At 59.4% G+C, this 19,350-nt stretch overlaps 1 protein-coding gene across 6 annotated transcripts in view; it reads right to left on the minus strand.

Moving 5' to 3' along the window:
* The window catches only part of EPHB2 (EPH receptor B2), a 177,262-nt gene continuing 157,912 nt past the window's right edge, over positions 1-19,350 (minus strand). For 3 of the 6 annotated variants that reach the window (XM_051857962.2, XM_051857961.2, XM_051857958.2), the window contains exons 8-16: positions 17,631-17,739; positions 16,851-16,918; positions 8,086-8,283; positions 7,261-7,508; positions 6,152-6,367; positions 4,969-5,118; positions 3,770-3,963; positions 2,349-2,504; positions 1-1,874 (exon numbers count right to left, since the gene is read on the minus strand). In XM_051857962.2, the coding sequence (XP_051713922.1) occupies positions 1,766-1,874; positions 2,349-2,504; positions 3,770-3,963; positions 4,969-5,118; positions 6,152-6,367; positions 7,261-7,508; positions 8,086-8,283; positions 16,851-16,918; positions 17,631-17,739 (1,448 nt within the window). In that variant the 3' untranslated portion in view covers positions 1-1,765. The remainder of the gene's footprint in view (positions 1,875-2,348; positions 2,505-3,769; positions 3,964-4,968; positions 5,119-6,151; positions 6,368-7,260; positions 7,509-8,085; positions 8,284-16,850; positions 16,919-17,630; positions 17,740-19,350) is intronic. The other 3 variants (XM_051857957.2, XM_051857960.2, XM_051857959.2) reach the window with 3 other exon arrangements.

The raw sequence follows: 19,350 nt of genomic DNA on the forward strand, positions 1-19,350 counted from the left end.
TTTTATAACTAAAGCGTTTATTTCCATTCAGCTCACTAACCGATTGTTCCGCTCAGGTGCCTGCCTCGGCTCACGGGACAGAGCCTGTGGCCAGACCCCTCGGCTGATGGCTTCCCACAGCCAAGACCTCCAGGTCCCGGCAAAGGCCTGGAGGCAGGAAGGAGGTGGGAGAGAAATCACAAAGGTTCCCCCCAGGGAAGGGAAAGGGCCTGCCTGCCCGGGGCCTCTGGGGCGCCCTCTGCCGGGATGGGCTATCACAGTGAATGAGCCGGGTCCTGGCCTCCGATGCAGCCCGGGTTAGAGTCCCAGAGGCACAACTGGGTTTTGGCCGACTCCGGGCACCCAGGAACCTCGAAGGGGCCTTTGTGCCTGGGAAGTACTGGGTAGGCTGGAGAGGGCGGGGGTAGGGAAGTGGGCAAGGACTTGCAGCCTCACAGCCCACTTCCGGCTCAATCTGTTGCTTTCAAAAACAGTCCGGGGGGGGTGGTGGTGGTGGAGTGTGGGGTGGGATGGATGCTCCTCCACCTTGGTGCCTCCCCCTCCCCATTGAATCGCGGGAGTCTCTGGATGGCCAGATGGCCCCGTGGCGGTTGGCTTTGGTGAGGCCTGGCAGCAGGTGGGAGGTGGGAAGGATGTCGATGAAAACCGTATAAAAAATCCAGAAATGTGCATATAAAATCTCGCCCTTGGTAGATCGCCTAAGTCAGTATGCAGAAAGCACCTTCTTACTGGAGAAGGATCGGTAAGTCCTCAAAAGGTAGCAAACGTCAAAGTGTCACTTCATTGTCATTAAAAAAAAACACCCCACAAACCCCCCAACCAAAACCACCCGTGACCAAAATTCCCCACCCCCACCCCCCACGGAGTCCACGCGGTGCTGTCAACAAACCCAGTCGCAGGATCCACCCTCCTTGGTGGCAGTCGTAGCTGACGGCAGTGACCGCAGCAGCAGGCCTCGGCTGGGGGCTGGTGGCAGCGGCGGCGACGGCGCCACCGGGTTGTGCACGGGGTCTGGCCGTGGAGCTGCAGACCTGGGGTGGAGGGCGTCTTCAGCAAAGCTGCCCTTCCCCCTCTGTGCCCGGGGCTCTCCCCGACCCCGGGGAGGACCAAAGCCCCCTGTTTCAGCCCCAGGAACCAGCAGGAGACACAGTCTCTCATTGGAGTTTTTAGAATATTCTCCAAAGACAGAAAAAGTCTCTGATTGCTCAGTGGCAGCAGGAATGGATTTTTCCAGAGCAGGCCCGGGGCGGCTGCCTGTCCGCCTGCCCCCGGGGACCTGGTGCTTGGCTGTGTCGTGAGCAGCCCCAGGACACGAGAGGCGGTGACCCCGGCTCGCCGGTTCACATCTGATTCCTGAAAGTGTCCTCGGCTCTGACCAGGTCACTTTCCCAGAGGGAGACGGAGAGAAACTGCTGGTCTCCGGCTGGACAGACTGCGTGCACCCCCCAAGCCCTTGTACGCTTTCTCCAAGAACGGTCATCGCTTTCCTGATGAGAATCCGCTTTAAAAAATAGTCCTTGCGTGTCCCGCCCCTCCAGGACCTATTTCCTTTTAATTTTTTTTTCCGATTCCCTTATTTCCATCGTCCGAGTCGCGCGTGTTCTCGGGGACGTCTCGTGGCTGCAGCGCTGCTTGGTCCTTCCCGTTGCCGGCGGCCTCCTGGCAGGTGGCGGACCCTGCAGTGGACGGAGCGCCAGGGGGGCCGGCGGCGTGTGGGGCGGAGGGGGCGGGGCCTGGAGGAACAGGTGCGCCGAGGTGGTGACCGTCAGACCTCCACAGACTGAATTTGGTTCATCTGGGCCCGCATCACCTGGATGCTGTTGAGGATTTTTTTCTGGTGGCCAGCAAGCGTGACCCCCACCCGAAGAATGTCCCTTTGGGAGAGAAGCATGTGTGTTAGGGAGGGGTGGGGGGTGGTGGTGAGGGCTGGGCACCCCATGAGCTGCCTGGGGTGTTGGGATGGGAGAGCTGGTTAGGGTGGCCAGCGCTGCAGCGGCTGTGGCATTGGAAGAGCCCTGGACTGAGAGGCCGCCTGGGGGCCCCTCTGCCCTCTTCCCCGGGGACGGGAGGGGAGCTTGCATTCACCAAGCACCACTTCCTGCCATCTCTTTCAGCTCCCGGCTCACCCCCAGTTTACAGATGAGAAAACAGAGGCCGGGGGAGGTGCTGGGATTTGCCCAAGGTCACACGGCCAGGGGGCGTGACTCCAGAGTTGCCATGTCACCCCTTGGTCCCCGTGTGCCGGCTGGGACACGGCCTGTTCCTCACCCTCTGGGGGCCCCCTGCTTGGCTGGCGGGGCGGGTGGGAGCGGGTGCTGACGGCGCGAGTGGAGGTATTGGGCACTTACTCCATCATCATCTGAGACACGACGTCGAAGGAGGTGAAGCCGGCGTTGGCGAAGCTCTCCTTGTACTGCCCCATCTTGATGGCCTCCAGCCACTCGTCCACCGTGTTAAAGCTGCTGTAGTCGGGGACCGTGCGGTCCAGCAGCGGCAGGTTGATCCTGGGGTGACAGGGATGGTCAGGGCCCATGCCCGCAGAGGAGCGGACACACCTGCGGGCGGCCGACGTATGCGCACGTGTGTATCCACTTGCACCAACGGAGCGGGCGTGTTTGTGTTTCTTTTGTGTGCGGATGTGCGTTCGAACTTGTGTCAGTGTGTACATGGTGTGTGGGTGTGCAGGACTCGAAGCTGGGGCAGCCTGCTGGCCCTGCTGGGTCGATGGACCTCAGGAGCGAGAGGGGGCGCTGCTTCTCTGTGGCTCTAACTTCCGGGAGGTGGAATTCCAGTGGTCACTTCCTGCTCCTGCCCCAGGGCCACGCTCAATGCTGTTCCACTGGGGTTTGTGCTACAGGAGGCTGCATCCCCAGATAAACTGGTGATACTAAGGCAATGACTTCCTGCCTGGCAAGGAGTGAAATTGACTCTCTGGAGGTCAAGGTAGCCTTATCCACTGAGTCAGGAGGGGCTGAGACAAGGGTGTGGCAGGTGTGAAGATTTCTTGGCCCCCAGAGCTCAGGTGGGGGAAGGACTTTGGCCCAAGGAGTCTGGCACAGACAGCCCTGGATCCTGGGGACACACAGCTGGCTATGCCTTGGGGACCTGGGGGACTGTGCAGCCAAAGAGTAGGAGGGGGTAGGGCCAGCGGTGGGGCCCGTGGCAGCCGCCCAGGGTGGGCAGTGCTGAGTGGCGGCCTGGTGCAGCGTGCCCCAGGGCCCGGGGAGAAGGGAAGCTCCAGTGAGCCTGTGAGACCCCCCTCCCTGGACAGAGCCCAAGCTTGGGACACTGACCCGAGTGTGGGGACGCGTGTGTATGGTGACTGTGGACTTCTGAGCGGGCCGTGGGAGCAGGTGCCTGTGGCTGTGAGGAGTGTGGCATCGCGGAGTGCAAGGAAGCAGGGGTGTTTGGGCCTGAGTGTGCGTCCACTGCATCTGTCCGAGCATACATGCACGTGTGCGCGCGTGTGCACGGCTGTGTCAGTGAGTGTGCAAATGGAAGCTAGAGGAGTCCAGGACGCGCGTGAGGGGAGTGATGAGCCCCCAGCTAAGACTCCGAACCCTTTGTTAGTTTTCTTAGCTGCTGACCCTGCTTTACAAGGGATTCCCCTGCCACCCACAGTGCACGGGCATTCTCCTCTGACAGCAGTGTGCTGCACCCGCCTGCACCCCCAAGCCCCGCTGGTCCTAGCCTTCCCCCCGCTGGTCCTAGCCTTCCCCTTCCTGAGCGGCAGTGGGGGGCACCTGCCAGGAGCGGGATGCAGCCGTACCCGGAGGAGAGGGGTGCCATGGCTTTGAGGCTGTTGGGGTTGCGGATCATCTTGTCCAGCGTGTTGACGATCTGGCCGAACTTGGGCCGGTGGTTACGGTCCTTCTGCCAGCAGTCCAGCATGAGCTGGTGCAGGGCGCTCGGGCAGTCCATGGGCGGCGGCAGCCGGTAGTCCTGCTCGATGGCATTGATCACCTGGGGACAACACAGGGGCCGGGTGCATCTGAGGAGGCTTGAGCTCGTGTTGCCATGGCAACCACCTCCCCCTCCTAGAGGGGGCCCCAGAGTTGGGTCTGATCCCGTGAGCTGGCATCTGGGTGCTCCGCCCATCTTGGGGAATCCAGTGCTCTGACCGTAACCTCTGCCCAGGGCCCCAGGCTGGCCCTCCTGTGCCCGCCCCACAGCTGTACCCTCCTTCCCCTGTGTGAGCCCTGACCTGGCTTTGGTGGCCCTGAGGACCCCTACTCTGGCCTCTGCGTGACCCCAGGGTGGCCATGTTCTCCATGTCAGTGCCATTGACGGGTCCCCTGTTGGGCCCCACGGCACAGCTCAGGCCCCATGGTGGGTCTGTCCCGTCCCTCCTGGCCGGGCTGCCCTGCACAGCTCCACGGTGGCTCCCGGCTAGGAGGCGTCTTCAGGTCTTCCCGTCTGCACGTTTGCCAATGAAACCCTTTGGGCTGACTTTCAAATGGCTTTGACTCCTGCCTCCCTCTCTGCCCAGCTCCCCAGCACCCTCCCTCGCAGTCCACCTCTGGGCCTGGCACAGGCTGCTCTCCCCACCCGGGAGCCCCCACTTCCCAAGCTTGTCCACCATGCGGGTCCCACCTGTTGCGTGAGGACTTCCCGGTTGCTCCTGCCCATGCTGCCCCAACTTCTGTGCTCTCAGAACCCAACCCTGCCCCCTCCAAGTGAGCACCTGGCCACTTCTGACTCTGAACAATCTCGGTGAACCATACCTGGGCTGGCCACAGGTGCACACGTCCTGAAGGCCTTACCCCCACCCCTGCAGGGCTCAGGTCCTGTGCACGCACACACGTTGGCTGACCTTGGGCTGGGAGCTGCACTGGCTACCAGGCCTGCGGTCTCAAGGGTCCTAACTCCCATGCCCCAGGACAACAGGACAAGGCCTGGAGGTCCCCCCCCCCCCCCACCAAAATCTGGCTGGCTGGAAAGGCTCCGCCCACCCCCTCGGAGACTTACGTCCTGATTGGTCATGTCCCAGTAGGGCCGCTCCCCATAGGACATCACCTCCCACATGACGATACCGTAGCTCCACACGTCGCTGGCTGAGGTGAACTTCCGGTATTGGATGGCTTCCGGGGCCGTCCAGCGGATCGGGATCTTCCCACCCTGGGGGACAGGACAAATGGCTGACAGGTGGGAAGCTGACCTGCGCGGCCGCCTCTCTCAGCACTCCCCCGTCCTGTGCCCTGTGCTGTGCCAATCTCAGGAAGCAGCTCCTGGTTCCTCAAACTCTCCCTGCGCTTCTGACCACTGGACATCTGCACACACTGCCCTGTCCCACTCTGCCACCCAGACACCTCCTTCTCATCCACACATCCCCTGGAAGCCCTTCCCTCGTGTCCAAAGATCTGTTCTCTTCCTGCCAGTTCTCTGTGAGGGGCACAGAACTCGCCACACTTGCCCGCTGGCCTGGCTCCTTGAGGGCAGGGCCTGCGTCTTTTCAGCTAAAAACCCTTCATGGGACCGGCATTGTGGCACAGTAGGTTAGGCTGCCCCTGCATCCCACATGGGCACTGGTTCAAGTCCTGGCTGCTCCGCTTCTGATCCAGCTCCCTGCTAATGCACCTGGGAAAGCAGCGGAAGATGGTCCAAGTGGGAGACCTGGACGGAGTTCCAGGCTCTGCTTCAGCCTGGTCCAGTCCCAGCCTTTGTGGCCATTTGGGGAGTGAACCAGCAGATGGAAGATTTCTCTCTCTCTCCCTCTCTCTCTGCCTTTCAAATAAACAAGTACATCCTTAAAAAATAAAACGAAAAGCCTTTAGCAACCCTAGCTGCTCCCAGGAGTGAGTCCCAAGCTTGGGCACTCAAGGGCATCTCCTCATTGCTGCTCGCTGCCTCTCCCACTGCGTTCCAGTCACACAGGCTGGCCGTGAACTCCCGGCACCTACAAACTTCTGCTGGCGCATCAGCTCTCAGCTCAGCTGCCGCCCCTCTGCCTGGCCTTCACTTGCCTCCCAACACCGCTCTGCCTCCCTGTGCCGCCCCACCAGGCCGAGAGCTGCAGGAGGGCAGGGGGTGATGGTTGATGGGGTCTACACGGGGTCAGGGCCAGGTGTTTGGCATGAGCAGGTGCGGGCAGGGCTGGCTGTGGATGCACTCTTGTCCAGCAGGGGGCGCGTGTTCCCGATCTCCATCTTACCAGGGCGCTGGTATAGGTGGGGTCCGACGTGTCGTCCTCCAGGAAGCGGGAGAGGCCGAAGTCAGAGACCTTGCACACCAGGTTGCTGTTGACCAGGATGTTGCGGGCGGCCAGGTCGCGGTGCACGTAGTTCATGTCGGCCAGGTACTTCATGCCGGCCGCGATGCCCCGCAGCATGCCCACCAGCTGGATGACCGTGAACTGCCCGTCGTTTTGCTTTGGGAGGAGTGGGGGAGACACGGGTCAAGAGCAGAGCAGGTGTAGGAGCCCCGGAGAGCCGGAGCTGGCCCCTGCCGCCCAGACTCTGGGTTCCCTGGGGGAGGACTCAGATGCCCGCCGACCTTGGCAAGGCCAACTTGGGAGTGGTGGAGAGGACACGGGCTTCAGCTTGATTCTGGCCTGCCCCTTCCTGGTTGTGCAACCTGGGACGTGTGACAGAACCTCTCTGAGTTCTGATTTCTCATCTGTGTGTCTGATGGTGATAAACCATAACCACTTCCCAGGGCTGCTCCGGGCTAAACAACAAGGGGCCTGGCACAGAGTGGGTGCTTCCCAGATGTCTGTGGCGTGGCAGTCAGTCCACTGCTCTTCGGCTAACTGGTAACTGTGGTCCCCTGGGAGGGGCGAGGGACCTGGAAGTTCCCTCTGTTGGTCTTGTGCTCAGGACTCTTTCCCCCGCCTAGATAGTTCTGGAAAAATGTATGGGGGCTCCAAGATCTGGTGAAAACTCTGGGGGAGGGGCCGGACACCTGGTTCTCGTCCAGGCTCTCACCTTGACCCCCTGGGTGGCACTGAGCCATCTCTGCCCCTCCCTGAGCCCGTTTCTCCTGTGCATCAAGACGAGGATGGCTGAGAGTGTGCACAAGAACAGGCGGCCAGCAGTGAGCCAACTCTGTAATCGGCTGGGCGTGGCTTCCGGGGGATGTGGAGATTGCTTCTGGGTTTAGTGGGAGACAGTGCTGGGATTGACTAGCAATGCCTGCCATGGTAAGGGAATGGAAAGCGCGAGCCTACAAGCTGTTCCGGACCTAGGGCTCTCCCAGGACCCCTGCAGGCTCTGACCATCTGCAGCTGTGCCGCGGGGCCTTGGCGCTCCCTGCTTCCCCTACCCGGAGGAAGGAGTCCAGCGAGCCGTTCTCCATGAACTCAGTGATGATCATCACGGGTGTGCTCTTGGTGACGACGCCCTCTAGGTGGATGACGTTGGGGTGGTCGAACTGGCCCATGATGGAGGCCTCGCTCAGGAAGTCCCGGCGCTGCTTCTCTGTGTAGCCGGACTTGAGCGTCTTGATGGCCACAAAGATCTCTCTCTTGCCTGGCAGCTTCAGGTGGCCACTGCAGACCTCGCCAAATTCCCCTGGGACAGACATAGCGAGAGGTGGGAGGCCACTGGCCAGGTGGAAGGGCCACTTCCCTGTTTCCTGTCACCTCTTCCCCTGCGGCCTGCGGGTGCACTTCCTCTTTGCAGGTCCACTGGCCCTCTCAGACACAGAACCCCCATGACAACACGGGGGCCCGGAAAAGTCCCTGCCCCCAAGAAGAGCAGATTCCTCAAGGGTGGTGCCCTGGTCTCTGACTGGGCACTCGGGGAGGTGCAGGGGAGCCTGGGGCTGGGGGGGCACAGGGACTTGGGATGACCAGTGGGACAGAGGACAAAGCATTGCGCAAAGTCCAAGAACTGGATTCCAGTCCAGTTCAACCTCTGACCTGCTGTGCAAGCGCCTCCCCACCCCCGTGCCTCAGTTTCCCCCTTCTTCCATCGGTGAGGTTGTTCTACCAGATGACCTCTGAGGGGCCTTATTCCTCGGGCATTCTGAACCCCACCAGTCTCAGAGGGTGCTCTGTGGCCCTTGCCCCCATCGGACCCTCTGCCCCAGGAGCACACCCTGGCCTGGTCTCTCCACCCCTGGCTGCGGCCTGCAGGTGCCACCTACCTGCTCCGATCACCTGCTCAATTTTGACACAGGAGATGTCGATTTCCTTGGCGAATTCCCGCACTGCCTCGTTGGGGTCCTCGTAAGTGAAAGGGTCGATGTAGATCTTCATGCCTGGGGTCACTGGGGGACAAGACCAGGCTCGGTCACATGGGCTGACCCATCCTGAGTCACATGGGAAGGCAGAAGCCCGCCCCTCTGTGGGGAGAAGGACACTTCCGTGTGGCCCCTGGAAGAACTGGGCGACCCCCTCTCTGGGCCTCACTGGCAGATGGGCACTGAGTAGCAGGTGAGAGGAACAGAGACCAGAAAGGAGGCGCTGGCTCTTGTTCCAACTCTGATTGACTGGGAGTGACTTTCTGGGGCAGCTCAGTGTGTCAGGATCGACTAGCAATGCCTGTTGTGGGTGTGGGCATTAGAAGAATAAAAGGATGCAGAGGTTGGTGCCCTCCTGATGGAGAATCAGGGGTGCAAAGTAGAGGAAGAGGGGATCAAAGGGAAGAACCAGAACTACAATACAGAAAAGGGACGGGCATTTGGTGCAGCGGACACCAGCCTCCCATATGGGAGAGCCTGGCCCTGAGTCCCGCCTCCGTTTCTGAACCAGTTTCCTGCTAAGGTGCACCTGGGAGGCAGCAGGTGAAGGCTCAAGTGCTTGGGTCCCTGCCACCCACGGGGGAGACCTGGATGGAGTTCCAGGCTCTTGGCTTTAGCCTGGTCGGCCTCTGGCTGTTGTTGGCATTTGGGGAATGAACCAGTGGACAGATCTCTGTGGCTCTCAAACAAAAATTTTAAAAGTACGGAAAGAACAAGCAATAGACAGTTGTGGTGGGGGTCCGGCCAAGGACAACTCCATCCTGCCTCTCACACAGGAGCCCCTCCAGGCTGTCCAGGCTGCTGAGGCAGCCCTCCCAGGGCCTGAGCACCCACAGTTCCTGGGACCACCCCCTGTGTCCATTAGTCAAGTCTAAACCTTCCTGGACCCCTGGTGCCCTGGAGATCAGCAGGAGGCTGGGCATGAGGCATACTGATTTGATTCTGGATCCCATGTAGATTTTTGGTTTTTTGGTGCCAAGACACAAGGAGGTAACCAGGACATCAAAGACCCAATTCTGGCCCATCACCGGGCAGGAGGCTCTGCAGGAAGGGACACAGGATCCTCCCACATCCCCTTCCCAGGGAACTGATCCCCTACGCCCACCCCTTCCGGCCCCTGCCTGCCCAGAGGCCTTCCTCTGGCTCCTCGGCTATTGCTCACCTCTCCCACTGCTCTGAGAGCTGTCACTCTGGAGGGAGCAGCCCCAGGAGCTGGGAGCTGGCATTGCTGGGTCCCTGCAAGACACTGCAGATCGGTGATGTGAGGCCATCAACCCTGCTCAGCTGTGTGACCTTGGACCTGTTAGCCGACCATACTCAGCCTCCATTTTAGACATTCCAGGAATGTAGGAGTTGGAGCTTCTAACTGGCCCACTGCTTGTTTTGTAAATAAAGTTTTATTGGAACCTGGCTCTGTTCATTCCGTTGCCTGTGGCTACCTCCATGCTGTAACAGCAGAGCTGCTGCTAGAGCAGAGGCGTCCGCCCCACAAAGCCCTCACAGGAAAGACTGCGGGGTGGGCAGGTGGCACAGTGGTGAGGCTGCCGCTGGGGACTCCCGCACCCCACAGGGAAGTGCCTGGGCGCAGTCCACCTCCGCTTCTGATCCAGCTCCCTGCTCACGCGCACCCGGGAGGCAGCAGGTGAGGGCTCAAGTACTCGGGTCCCTGCCACCCACGTGGGGGACCTGGATTGAATTCCAGGCTCCTGGTTTTGGCTCGGCCAAGCTCCAGATGTTGCCCAGACATCTGGAAAATGAACCACGGGGTGAGAGACCTCTCACTGTCTCTCTCAGCAGTAACAAAACCACCGCCTGTGTTTAGAAGAATGTGTCTAAGTCATCTGATATTAGGACTCAAAATTATCCCACAGACTGTCTGGTTAAGCAGCGGCTAAGACGCCGCTTGGGATGCCCACGTCCCAGATCAGAGCGCCTGGTTCAAGTCCTGGCTCCGCTTCTGATCCAGCTTTGGGAGCAGGCATCGGATGATGGCTCAAGTGCTTGGGCTCCTGACATCCACGGGGAGACCTGGCCTGAGTTCCGGTCTCCCGGCTTCGGGCTGCTCTGGGCACTTGAGCAGTGATCCAGTGGTTGGAAGATGTCTCTCTCTGTCACTCTGCCTTTCAACTAAATAAAAATAAAATCCACCCCTGAGCTTGGGCCTCTGGATTTTTCTTGGCTACGCAAGGCACACCTGTGGGGTCCAAGCCTTGCAAGCAGCCTCCCGGAAGCCAGAGACCCAGCGAACCCCCGAGGTGGGGGGGTGCCTGGGAGCAGGGGAAGGCGCACAAAAGACACTCCGCCTCCAAGCAGCTGAGTCCAGATGACCGAGACAGACCATCCACAACAGCAGCTGTCACCCCAGCCTCTGTCTGTGCCCCACCTGTGCCAGGTCCCCTAAACGCAGCCGCATCTCATGGCTTCCTTCCAGTAATTCTCGGAGAAAAGGATCACTATCCCCATTTCACACACGGGGAAGCTGCAGCTCAGAGAGGTTAAGACACCTGGCCAGAGCCACACAGCCAGCAAATGGCACAGCCAGGACCGGAACCCAGGGCCAGCCCTCTTGGCTCCAGGGCGCGTTGCCTCCTGGGTGGTGCACAACCAGGACCTGGCCATGGCGCCTTCTTCTGGGGGTCCAGCCATGACTCCCTCTTTCCCCAAGTGCTGAGCTGGGCAAGCCGCTCCCTGGAGATGCTCCTGTGTTTTGCTCAGACCCAGTGCATGGTCTGTGGTTCTTGGCAACTGGATTTGTCCTCTCTCTTTAAAAAAAAAAAAAGATTTATTTCTTTATTTGCAAGGTAGAGGGTTGGGAGGAGAGATCTTCCATCGACTGCCCACAATAGTCAGGGCTGGGCCAGGCCAAAACCAGGAGCCCAAAACTCCATCCCAGTCTCCCCAGTGTGGTAGGGTCCCAAGCATTGGGCCATCCTCCGCTGTTTTGCCAGACACATTAGCAGGGAGCTGGATTGGAAGTGGAGCAGCTAGGACTTGAGTCAGCGCCCATAGGAGATACTAGCGTCACAGGCAGTGGCTTCACCTACTGCACCACAATGAGGTCCCTGCCCTCTGTTAACAGAACTGGGGAAGGCCTCTCTGGTGGCCAGCTAGGAAGGGAGGGCAGGAGGGGGTGGGTTCAGGGAGCCCTGGGCAAGCACAGAGGGAGCTCAAAGCCAACTGGGTGGGGGGCAGCGCTGTGGCATCGTGGGTAGGGTAAAGCCGCCACCTGCAGTGCTGGGATCCCACATGGACACCGGTTCAAGTCTTGGCTGCTCCACTTCCCATCCAGCTCTCTGCTTTGGCCTGGGAGGGCAGCAGAAGATGCCCAACTCTTTGGACTCCTGCATCCACGTGGGAGACCTGGAAGAAGCTCCTGGCTCCTGGCTCCTGGCTTCAGATCAGTGTATCTTCAGCCATTGCAGCCATTTGGGGAGTGAACCAGCAGAGAAAGACCTCTCTCTCTCTCTCTCTGCCTCTCTGTAACTCTGCTTTTCAAATAAATAAATAAATCCTCAAAAAAAAAAAAAAAAAAGAGCCAACTTGGTCACCTCCGCTGCCAGCCACTGCCAAGCCTTGGCCAGGAGCACTGGTCAGCAGGGCTCCCTGGTGCTCACAGGACAACGGCCAGTGCTGTACCTGGTGTACTCAGCTCTCCCCCTCACTGCCGGCCATGGGGGGGCGCAGGGTGGCGCGGGGTGGGTGGTTTCATGCTCTCTGCCTCCACGCTCTGCTCAAGTTGTCTTCTCCCCCTGCGATACCCACTCTTCTTCCACTTTTTTTTTTTTAAAGATTTTTATTTATTTATTTGAAAGTCAGAGTTACACAGAGAGAGAAGGAGAGGCAGAGAGAGAGAGAGAGAGAGAGAGAGGTCTTCCATCCGCTGGTTCACTCCCCAGTTGGCCACAATGGTTGGAGCTGTGCCGATCTGAAGTCAGGAGTCAGGAGCTTCCTCTGGGTCTCCACATGGGTGCAGGGGCCCAAGCACCTGGGCCATCTTCCCTGCTCTCCCAGGTCATAGCAGAGAGCTGGACTGGAAGTGGAGCAGCTAGGACTGCAACTGGTGCCCACATGGGATGCCGGCACTGCAGGCAGCGGCTTTACCTGCTATGCCACAGCGCCAGCCCCCCCACTTTTTTATAAAATGTAAATTTGAGGAGCTGGCACTGTGGAGTAGCAGGTTAAGCTGCCGTCTGCAGTGCTGGCATCCCATGTGGGCATTGGTTCAAGTCCCAGCTGCTCCACTTCCGATCCAGCTCTCTGATGATGTGCCTGGGAAAACAGTAGAAGATGGCCCAAGTGTTTGGGCTCCTGCACCCACATGGGAGACCAGGAAGAAGCTCCTAGCTCCTGGCTTTGACCTGGCCCAGCTCTGGCTGTTGTGGCCATTTGGGCAGCGAACCAGCAGATGGAAGATCTCTCGCTCTCTCCCCCTCTCTGTAACTCTGCCTTTCAAATAAATAAATAACTTAAAAAAAAGTAAAATGTAAATTGAGGAGCAGAACTGGAAACAGAGAGAGAGAGAGAGAGAGAGAGAGCAAGCACACGTTGATCAGTTCATTCCCCCAAAAGCTTGTGATAGCTGGGGCTGGACTGGGCCAAAGCCAAGGGCCAGGAACCCAGTCCTGGCGTCTCGTGTGGCGGCAGGGACCCCACCACCTGAGCGTCACCACCGCCTCCCGGGGTCTGCACTTGCAGGAAGCTGCAGCCAGGAGGAGCCAGGGCCAGGAATGCAGCCCAAGCGCTCTGCTTTGCGATGTGAGCGTCCCAGCTGATGGTTTAACCACCAGGCCCGACGCCCCCGCTCCTCTTCCTCTTCTTGATCAGCTCGCCACTGGCCTGGGCCCCAGCCGGGCAGTTTGCCAAGCTGAGCCCTCTGCAGAGCCTATAGACGATACTGGAAACACCGGACCAGGTTTGGGTGATTCGTGGCTGCCAGGCTGTAGCTGGGGAATTCAGGAGGAGGGAGAAGGGGGCAGGCGTTTGGAGTCCTGGGTTTGAATTCTGCCTCTGCCAGGGACAATGTGTCCGAGTCAACTGCTTTATGAGTTTCAGTCCAGGATTGGCCGCTGTGTTGAGCCAGCTGGAAGCTCTTGGATGATTCACCTCTGTGCCCCACTTCTATTATTTTAATTTTTTTTTTTTTGGACAGGCAGAGTGGACAGTGAGAGAGAGAGACAGAGAGAAAGGTCTTCCTTTGCCTTTGCCGTTGGTTCACCCTACAATGGCCGCCATGGCTGGCGCGCTGCGGCCGGCACACTGCGCTGATCTGAAGCCAGGAGCCAGGTGCTTCTCCTGGTCTCCCATGGGGTGCAGGGCCCAAGCACTTGGGCCATCCTCCACTGCACTCCCGGGCCACAGCAGAGAGCTGACCTGGAAGAGGGGAACCGGGACAGAATCCAGCGCCCCGACCGGGACTAGAACCCGGTGTGCTGGCGCCACAAGGCGGAGGATTAGCCTATTGAACTGTGGCGCCGGCTATTATTTTAATTTTTATGCATTTATTTTCATTTTATTTGAAAGGCAGGGGGAGAGAGAGAGAGACAGACAGACAACAGAGACAGATGTTTGATCTGCTGGTTCACTTCCCAAATGCCTGCAACAGCCAGGGCTGGGCCAGGTCAAAGTCAGGAGCCAGGAACTCCCCCCGGGTCTCCCATGTGGGTGGCGGGGGCCCAGGGACTCGAGCCATCACCTGCTGCCTTCGGAATGTGCGTTCACAGGCAGCTGGACTGGAAGCGGAGGTGACTCCAACGCTGCGCCCTGGTAGGTGAGGCAGGTGTCCCAAGCACTGTCTTAAGCACAGTGCCCAACACCCACCCCATGCCTCATTTTTTTTTTTTTACCAGCTACAAAGTGGGTGTAAAAAAATAGTCCCTACCTCACAAGAGGAGTGCAAGGATTAAATGGGGAATCTTTTTAAGGGCTTGGCAGCTGGCAAACAGCACTGAGAAAGTGCCGCTGTTAGAAAGACGAGGCGGCTACCGTGAAATATTATTATTACAAAGCACTTCCATCCGTCTCATCCTCGGGACCCATGAAAGAGCTGTCGCTCTGGCTACTCCCAGTATAAAGCCACCAGGGCTCAGAGGGGCGCGATGCCTTTCCCACAGTCCTCAGCGGGCCAGCGGCAGAGCAGGGGTGGGAAGCCTGGCACCCTCTGGCTCCACCTCCGGGCACCACAGGCCCTGGGATTGGCAGCAGCCCCTGCGGCAGGATGGGAACTAGGCGACTGTGTGGGTGGTCACACACCCGTGGGCCTCGGCACCTCCTTGGCCCTGGCCACGCAGGGTCGCTGGCCACGTCGGGATCACAGGGCCAGCAGTGCTTTGAAAAGAACAAAGTCTCCTCAGAGCTCAGATTTCAGCTCAGGGCCCAGCGAGGAGGCTTTGCAATGTACGGGTCTGCGGACACATCCCGGGGGCTATTTTTAAGATACATCGCTCCTGCTTTCTCGTCCCTGGCTCCCCAACAGCTCCAGCGACAAAGCGGGGGCCCCTCTGGGTCTAGCTCGGGGGAATGCAGACAGCGGGCTCCACACTCCGGCTGCTTTCCTGAGCAACTGCGCAGTCTCTGTGCCTCAGTTTCTCCTCCGTAAAGGGGAACTTACAAGGAGTAAACGAATAAATGCGGGCAAAGCCTGGAAACAGTTCCCGGCACGGGGCATGCCCGTAACACGTGCAGCTGCGGCCAGGAGCACGATTTTATCCCTTGCGGAACTGGAGGGGACGATGGAACGGATGACTTACTGTTAAGGCACAGGAGAGTTTTATTTCTGGGTACTTAAAGGTGTCCATCTTAAAAACATTTTTTCAAAAATTCATTGACTTGGGAGAGAGAGAGAGAGTGTGCGCATTCCCATCAGCTGGTTCATTCCCCAGATGCCCACAGAAGCTAGGAACCTGGAAGGCAACCTGAACCTGAGTCTCCTGCGCGGGTGGCAGGAGCCCAGTCCTCGGGCCTGGAGCCATCACTGACCCCTTGGGGTGCGCAGTTAGCAGGGAGCTGGGCCGGGAGGGGAGCTGGGCTCCAGCCCAGGCACTTGGATGCGGGACATGAGCGTTGCTCACCGCAGGCCACACCCCGACCCCGCACGTCCATCTGTTCCTTGTGGGCCTCCTGCTGCTTTTCAGCTCTGAGAGCCCTTGTCCCGTCCCTGTCTGTAATGCCGTTCCCTGGGCCGTCTGGTGGACATTGGACCCTATAATTGCCCTCACACGTGCATCCCACATGACTTTATGGCCAGGGGTTTTACTCCCCGTGAAGCCTCACCCCGAAGCTTCCAGTCTGGACCTGCTTGGCTCTGTTCTTTCTTGCACACCCCACACCCACTCCTGCAGCAAACCTAGGGGTTCTGCTTTCAAACTGGACCTCAGGGTCCAGCTGCTACCGTGACCGCGGCCATTGGGTCTGGCCCCCGTCCTGTCTGCCCCGGATGATTCCGTCACCTGCTGTCTCCCTGTGTCAGCCCCTCCCAGGCTTAGGCCAAGGTCCTGCCCCAGCTTGGTCCCAATCCCACTGGCCTCTCTGTTCCTAAACCCTGCCAGGCAGGCTCTGGCCTCAGGGCCTTGGCACAGGCTGTTCCCTCTGCCAGAAATGCTCTTCCCAGGCTCCTTTGTATCTTTGTTCAAACAAAACCCTCACAATGAGGTCAGCAGTGGCTCCCTCCAAGCCTCAGCCACACCCTGCGCTCACTGTCTTCCCCGCCTTCCCCATAGCACTGTATTTCGGAGAAACAGTAGCCACGCTCGCTGGGTCCGGGGGTCGCTCTCGTTCCTGGTCCCTCCCTCTAACAGGGGTGGGGAACCTTTTTCTGCCAAGGGTCATTTGGATCTTTAAACGTCATCTGCAACTTCAAAACTGGCCTGCTGTGGCTGCCTTGGCGGGGCCAGCCCCACTGACGCCATGGGCCTCACCGGATTCCCCAGCCCGGCGCCAGGACACTTCTACAGAGCCTGGGGTTCTGTGTGTTGGGCATCCCCGGCTTCTAGAACCGGGCCTGGCACACCCAGAGGGGGATGGCGGCCCTGTGGGGTCCTAGGGCGCCCTGCGGAGGACAGATGGACACGTGCGAGTCCTCTTTGCTGAGAGAGGAGGCGAGGACCGGGCTTTCCCCTCCGACGCGCACCCCGGTGACTGGTTCCGCCCAGGCTGCGTGGAGAGCGGCATCTGGGCGTGAGCTGCTCTTCTCTTGGGCCCTTCTGCAGGCTCGGCCTGGCCGGATGTAGGAGGGGACGGTGGGGAAGACCGGGGCCCTGGCCAGGCCACTAGGGGAGCACAGGGAGGAGGGGCTTCTGCCGAGGGCCAGAGCACCTCCCGCATGCGCAGTTCCCGCATTGCTGGTGCGTTCTGCAAGGTGCACCCGTGCCTGCTCCGCGCCAGGCGGATGCAGAGGCCAACAGTGGGCGTGGTTCCTGTCTCAGGGACCCCGGCCGTGCCGCTCAGGGAATAAGAAAACCGCCATTCTCGGCAGCACAGCAAGAGAGGGCCCGAAGCCCCAGGAGCCCCGAAACCTGATGGGGCCTAAGGTATGAGTCAGGGAATGGATACGGTGCGTGGGGCTCCAGGCAGAGGGGCAAGCATGTGGCAAGGCCAGGGGGCCAGCATGAGCCTGGTGCATCTGGGGAGCAGCTGGCCATTCTGCCTGGCTGCCCTCCGGGGCGGGTACGTACTGTGGCCGCTGGTGTAGTGCTGCAGCTTGTCCGTGTACTCCGAGTCGGCACGTTCAAACCCCCGTCTTCTGGAACAAGAGCAAAGGGCTGGAGCCACCTGGAGGCGCCCGGGGAGCTGGGAGCCACAGCAGGCGCAGGGAGAGGGGGGCAGCCCCGCGGAGCTGTCCTCCTGCTAGAAGGTTCTCTGCCCCTTCCTGGCAGCTTAGGTCCCTACGCCCCCTCCCACCTCAAGTCCAGGCTCACTCTCCTGGCCTCTGTCCAGCTGAGCCCCTTCCAGGAGGCAAAGTCATCGCCCAGCCATGGCCTCTGTCACCTGGCCTGGGGTCCAGTCTGTTCTACAGAGGATCCCCTTTAAGGAGAAGTCTCTTTTGTGGGAGTTGGGGAAGGGTCCTCTCCCCGCCTTGCCAGATGCTGGGGGCGCTGTCTCCTCGCCTCCTGTCTAACCCCCTCCCATCGTCCCAGCAGCTCAGCGGGGCCCTGCACTAGTGCAGAAGGTGGGGTGACCCGTCTACCACCCCCCGTAGCCCCAGCATCCTGCAGTCTGCCCTCCAAGCTCAAGCGCTTGTGTCGCCACGGGCCGGCTCTTTCACGGGTGGACTTGTCCAGGGCAACAGCTACGCTGCAGGCGGCCATTGAGGCAGTGGCAGGGGAGGGCTCCCCTGGCCCCAGCAACGCTGGGGATGCCTCCCGCGGTCACAGACGTGGACCAGGAGGGGCCAGGCCGAGGCGAGCTCCATCTTGGGCAGCCAGGCCCACAGCAGGCTTGGGACCCCAACCCACCTGTTGCACACGATGGCTATGACAACCACAGCGATGAGGAAGACCAGGCCGGCGGCCGAGGAGCCGATGATGAGGGGCAGCTTCTCCTGGATGCTCGTCTGGTACTCAGCTGGGGAGAGAGCATAGCGGGGCACTGTCACCTCACTCTGGGGTCCTTCCACCCGCCCCCAGCCTGCTCCTGGGGTCTCCTGGGACCCCCAGGCTCTGTTGCTGTTCCCCACACAGGGCCTGTCTCACGCCCATGTGGAGAGCAGGCCATCACCCACTCACATGTCACCTTGGACATGTCCAAGGACGGCTCCAGCCTCAAATTTCCATCTCTAAAATGGGTGTAATAATATGCCCAGCTCACGTTTGGTAGGAGAATCAACAAAAACAGCTGACACGTGGAGCGACGGGTCAGAGGAGCCCCCTGGGTTGGCAGCCCCAGGGTGCCATTTCCTGTCTGGGTGGAACTTGGGCAAAGTCATTACCTGTCTGTGCCTTGCTCTCCTTGTCTACATAAGGGGATAAAGATGGCTGTCACACAAAGCACTTGGAACCCAAGCCCCTTGCTGATGCGCCCAGAAGGCAGCGGAAGGTGGCCCAAGTGCAGGCACTGGTGCCGCCCATGTGGGAGACCCAGAGGGCGGTCCAGGCTCCTGGCTTTGGCATGAACCAGCCAGGGCCTTAGCTGCCATGCGGAGAGACTAAACCAACAGATGGAAGACCCCTCTGTCTGCGTCTCCCTGTGTGACACTCTCTTCTTAAAATAAATAAATCAATCTTTAAAATTAAAATGTTTTGCTGCAAAAAATGTTGCAATCCATGCATACGAGGGCCTTCAAAAAGTGCATGCAAAGGCAAATTATGAAAAAGCAATTAGAGGGGCCGGCGCTGTGGCGCAGTGGGTTAAAGCCCCAGTCTGGAGTGCCGGCAGCCCATGTGGGCACTGGTTCAAGTCCCGGCTGCTCCACTTCCGATCCAGCTCCCTGCTATGGCCTGGAAAAGCAGTAGAAGATGGCCCAAGTGCTTGGGCCCCTGCACCTGTGTGGGAAACCTGGAGGAAGCTCCTGGCTCCTGGCTTCAGATAGGCACAGCTCTGCCCATTGTGGCCAATTGGGGAGTGAACCAGAGGATGGAAGACCTCTCTCTCTCTCTCTCTCTGCCTCTCCTTCTCTCTCTGTGTAACTCTTTCAAATAAATAAATAAATAAATCTTTTTTTTTTTTTAAAAAGCAATTAGAAGTTTTTTTTGTACCACCCTACGTTTGTCTTTTAATTCCATTTTGCATCAGCTCTTGATGCCCCCCTCCAATCTGCCACCTATCCTGTCTGATTCTTGCACCAGTCTGGTGATGTACTTCCCATGACTGCCCGCTTAGGAGGGTCAGGGTTTGCTGGGGTCACAGTTAGGAGGTGGAATCCAGGCCTGCTCGCCCCAAGGCCAGGGACTTAAATGAGATTATACATCGGGTGCACTTAGCATGGGTCTGGCTCTTACAAAGCACCTGGTTCCTTCCCAATGCCTTCAACACCATCAGAGCTTTGGATCCTATTGTTGCCACTGGAACTGGAGCTTGGAGGTGGGGGACGAGGTGAGCTGTGTCCTTAGCACACGGCAGGGCCTCAACATGCACTTGGTAAAGGAATACAGAAAGGCTCGTGGGACAGTCCCAGGTTCTGGTCGGCGACACTCATCCCACGTGGGAAAGGACGGCGGGAGGTGAAGCCGCTGCCCG

Source organism: Oryctolagus cuniculus, chromosome 7 (genome assembly GCF_964237555.1).
Source record: "Oryctolagus cuniculus chromosome 7, mOryCun1.1, whole genome shotgun sequence".
Taxonomy (NCBI): Eukaryota; Metazoa; Chordata; class Mammalia; order Lagomorpha; family Leporidae; genus Oryctolagus; species Oryctolagus cuniculus.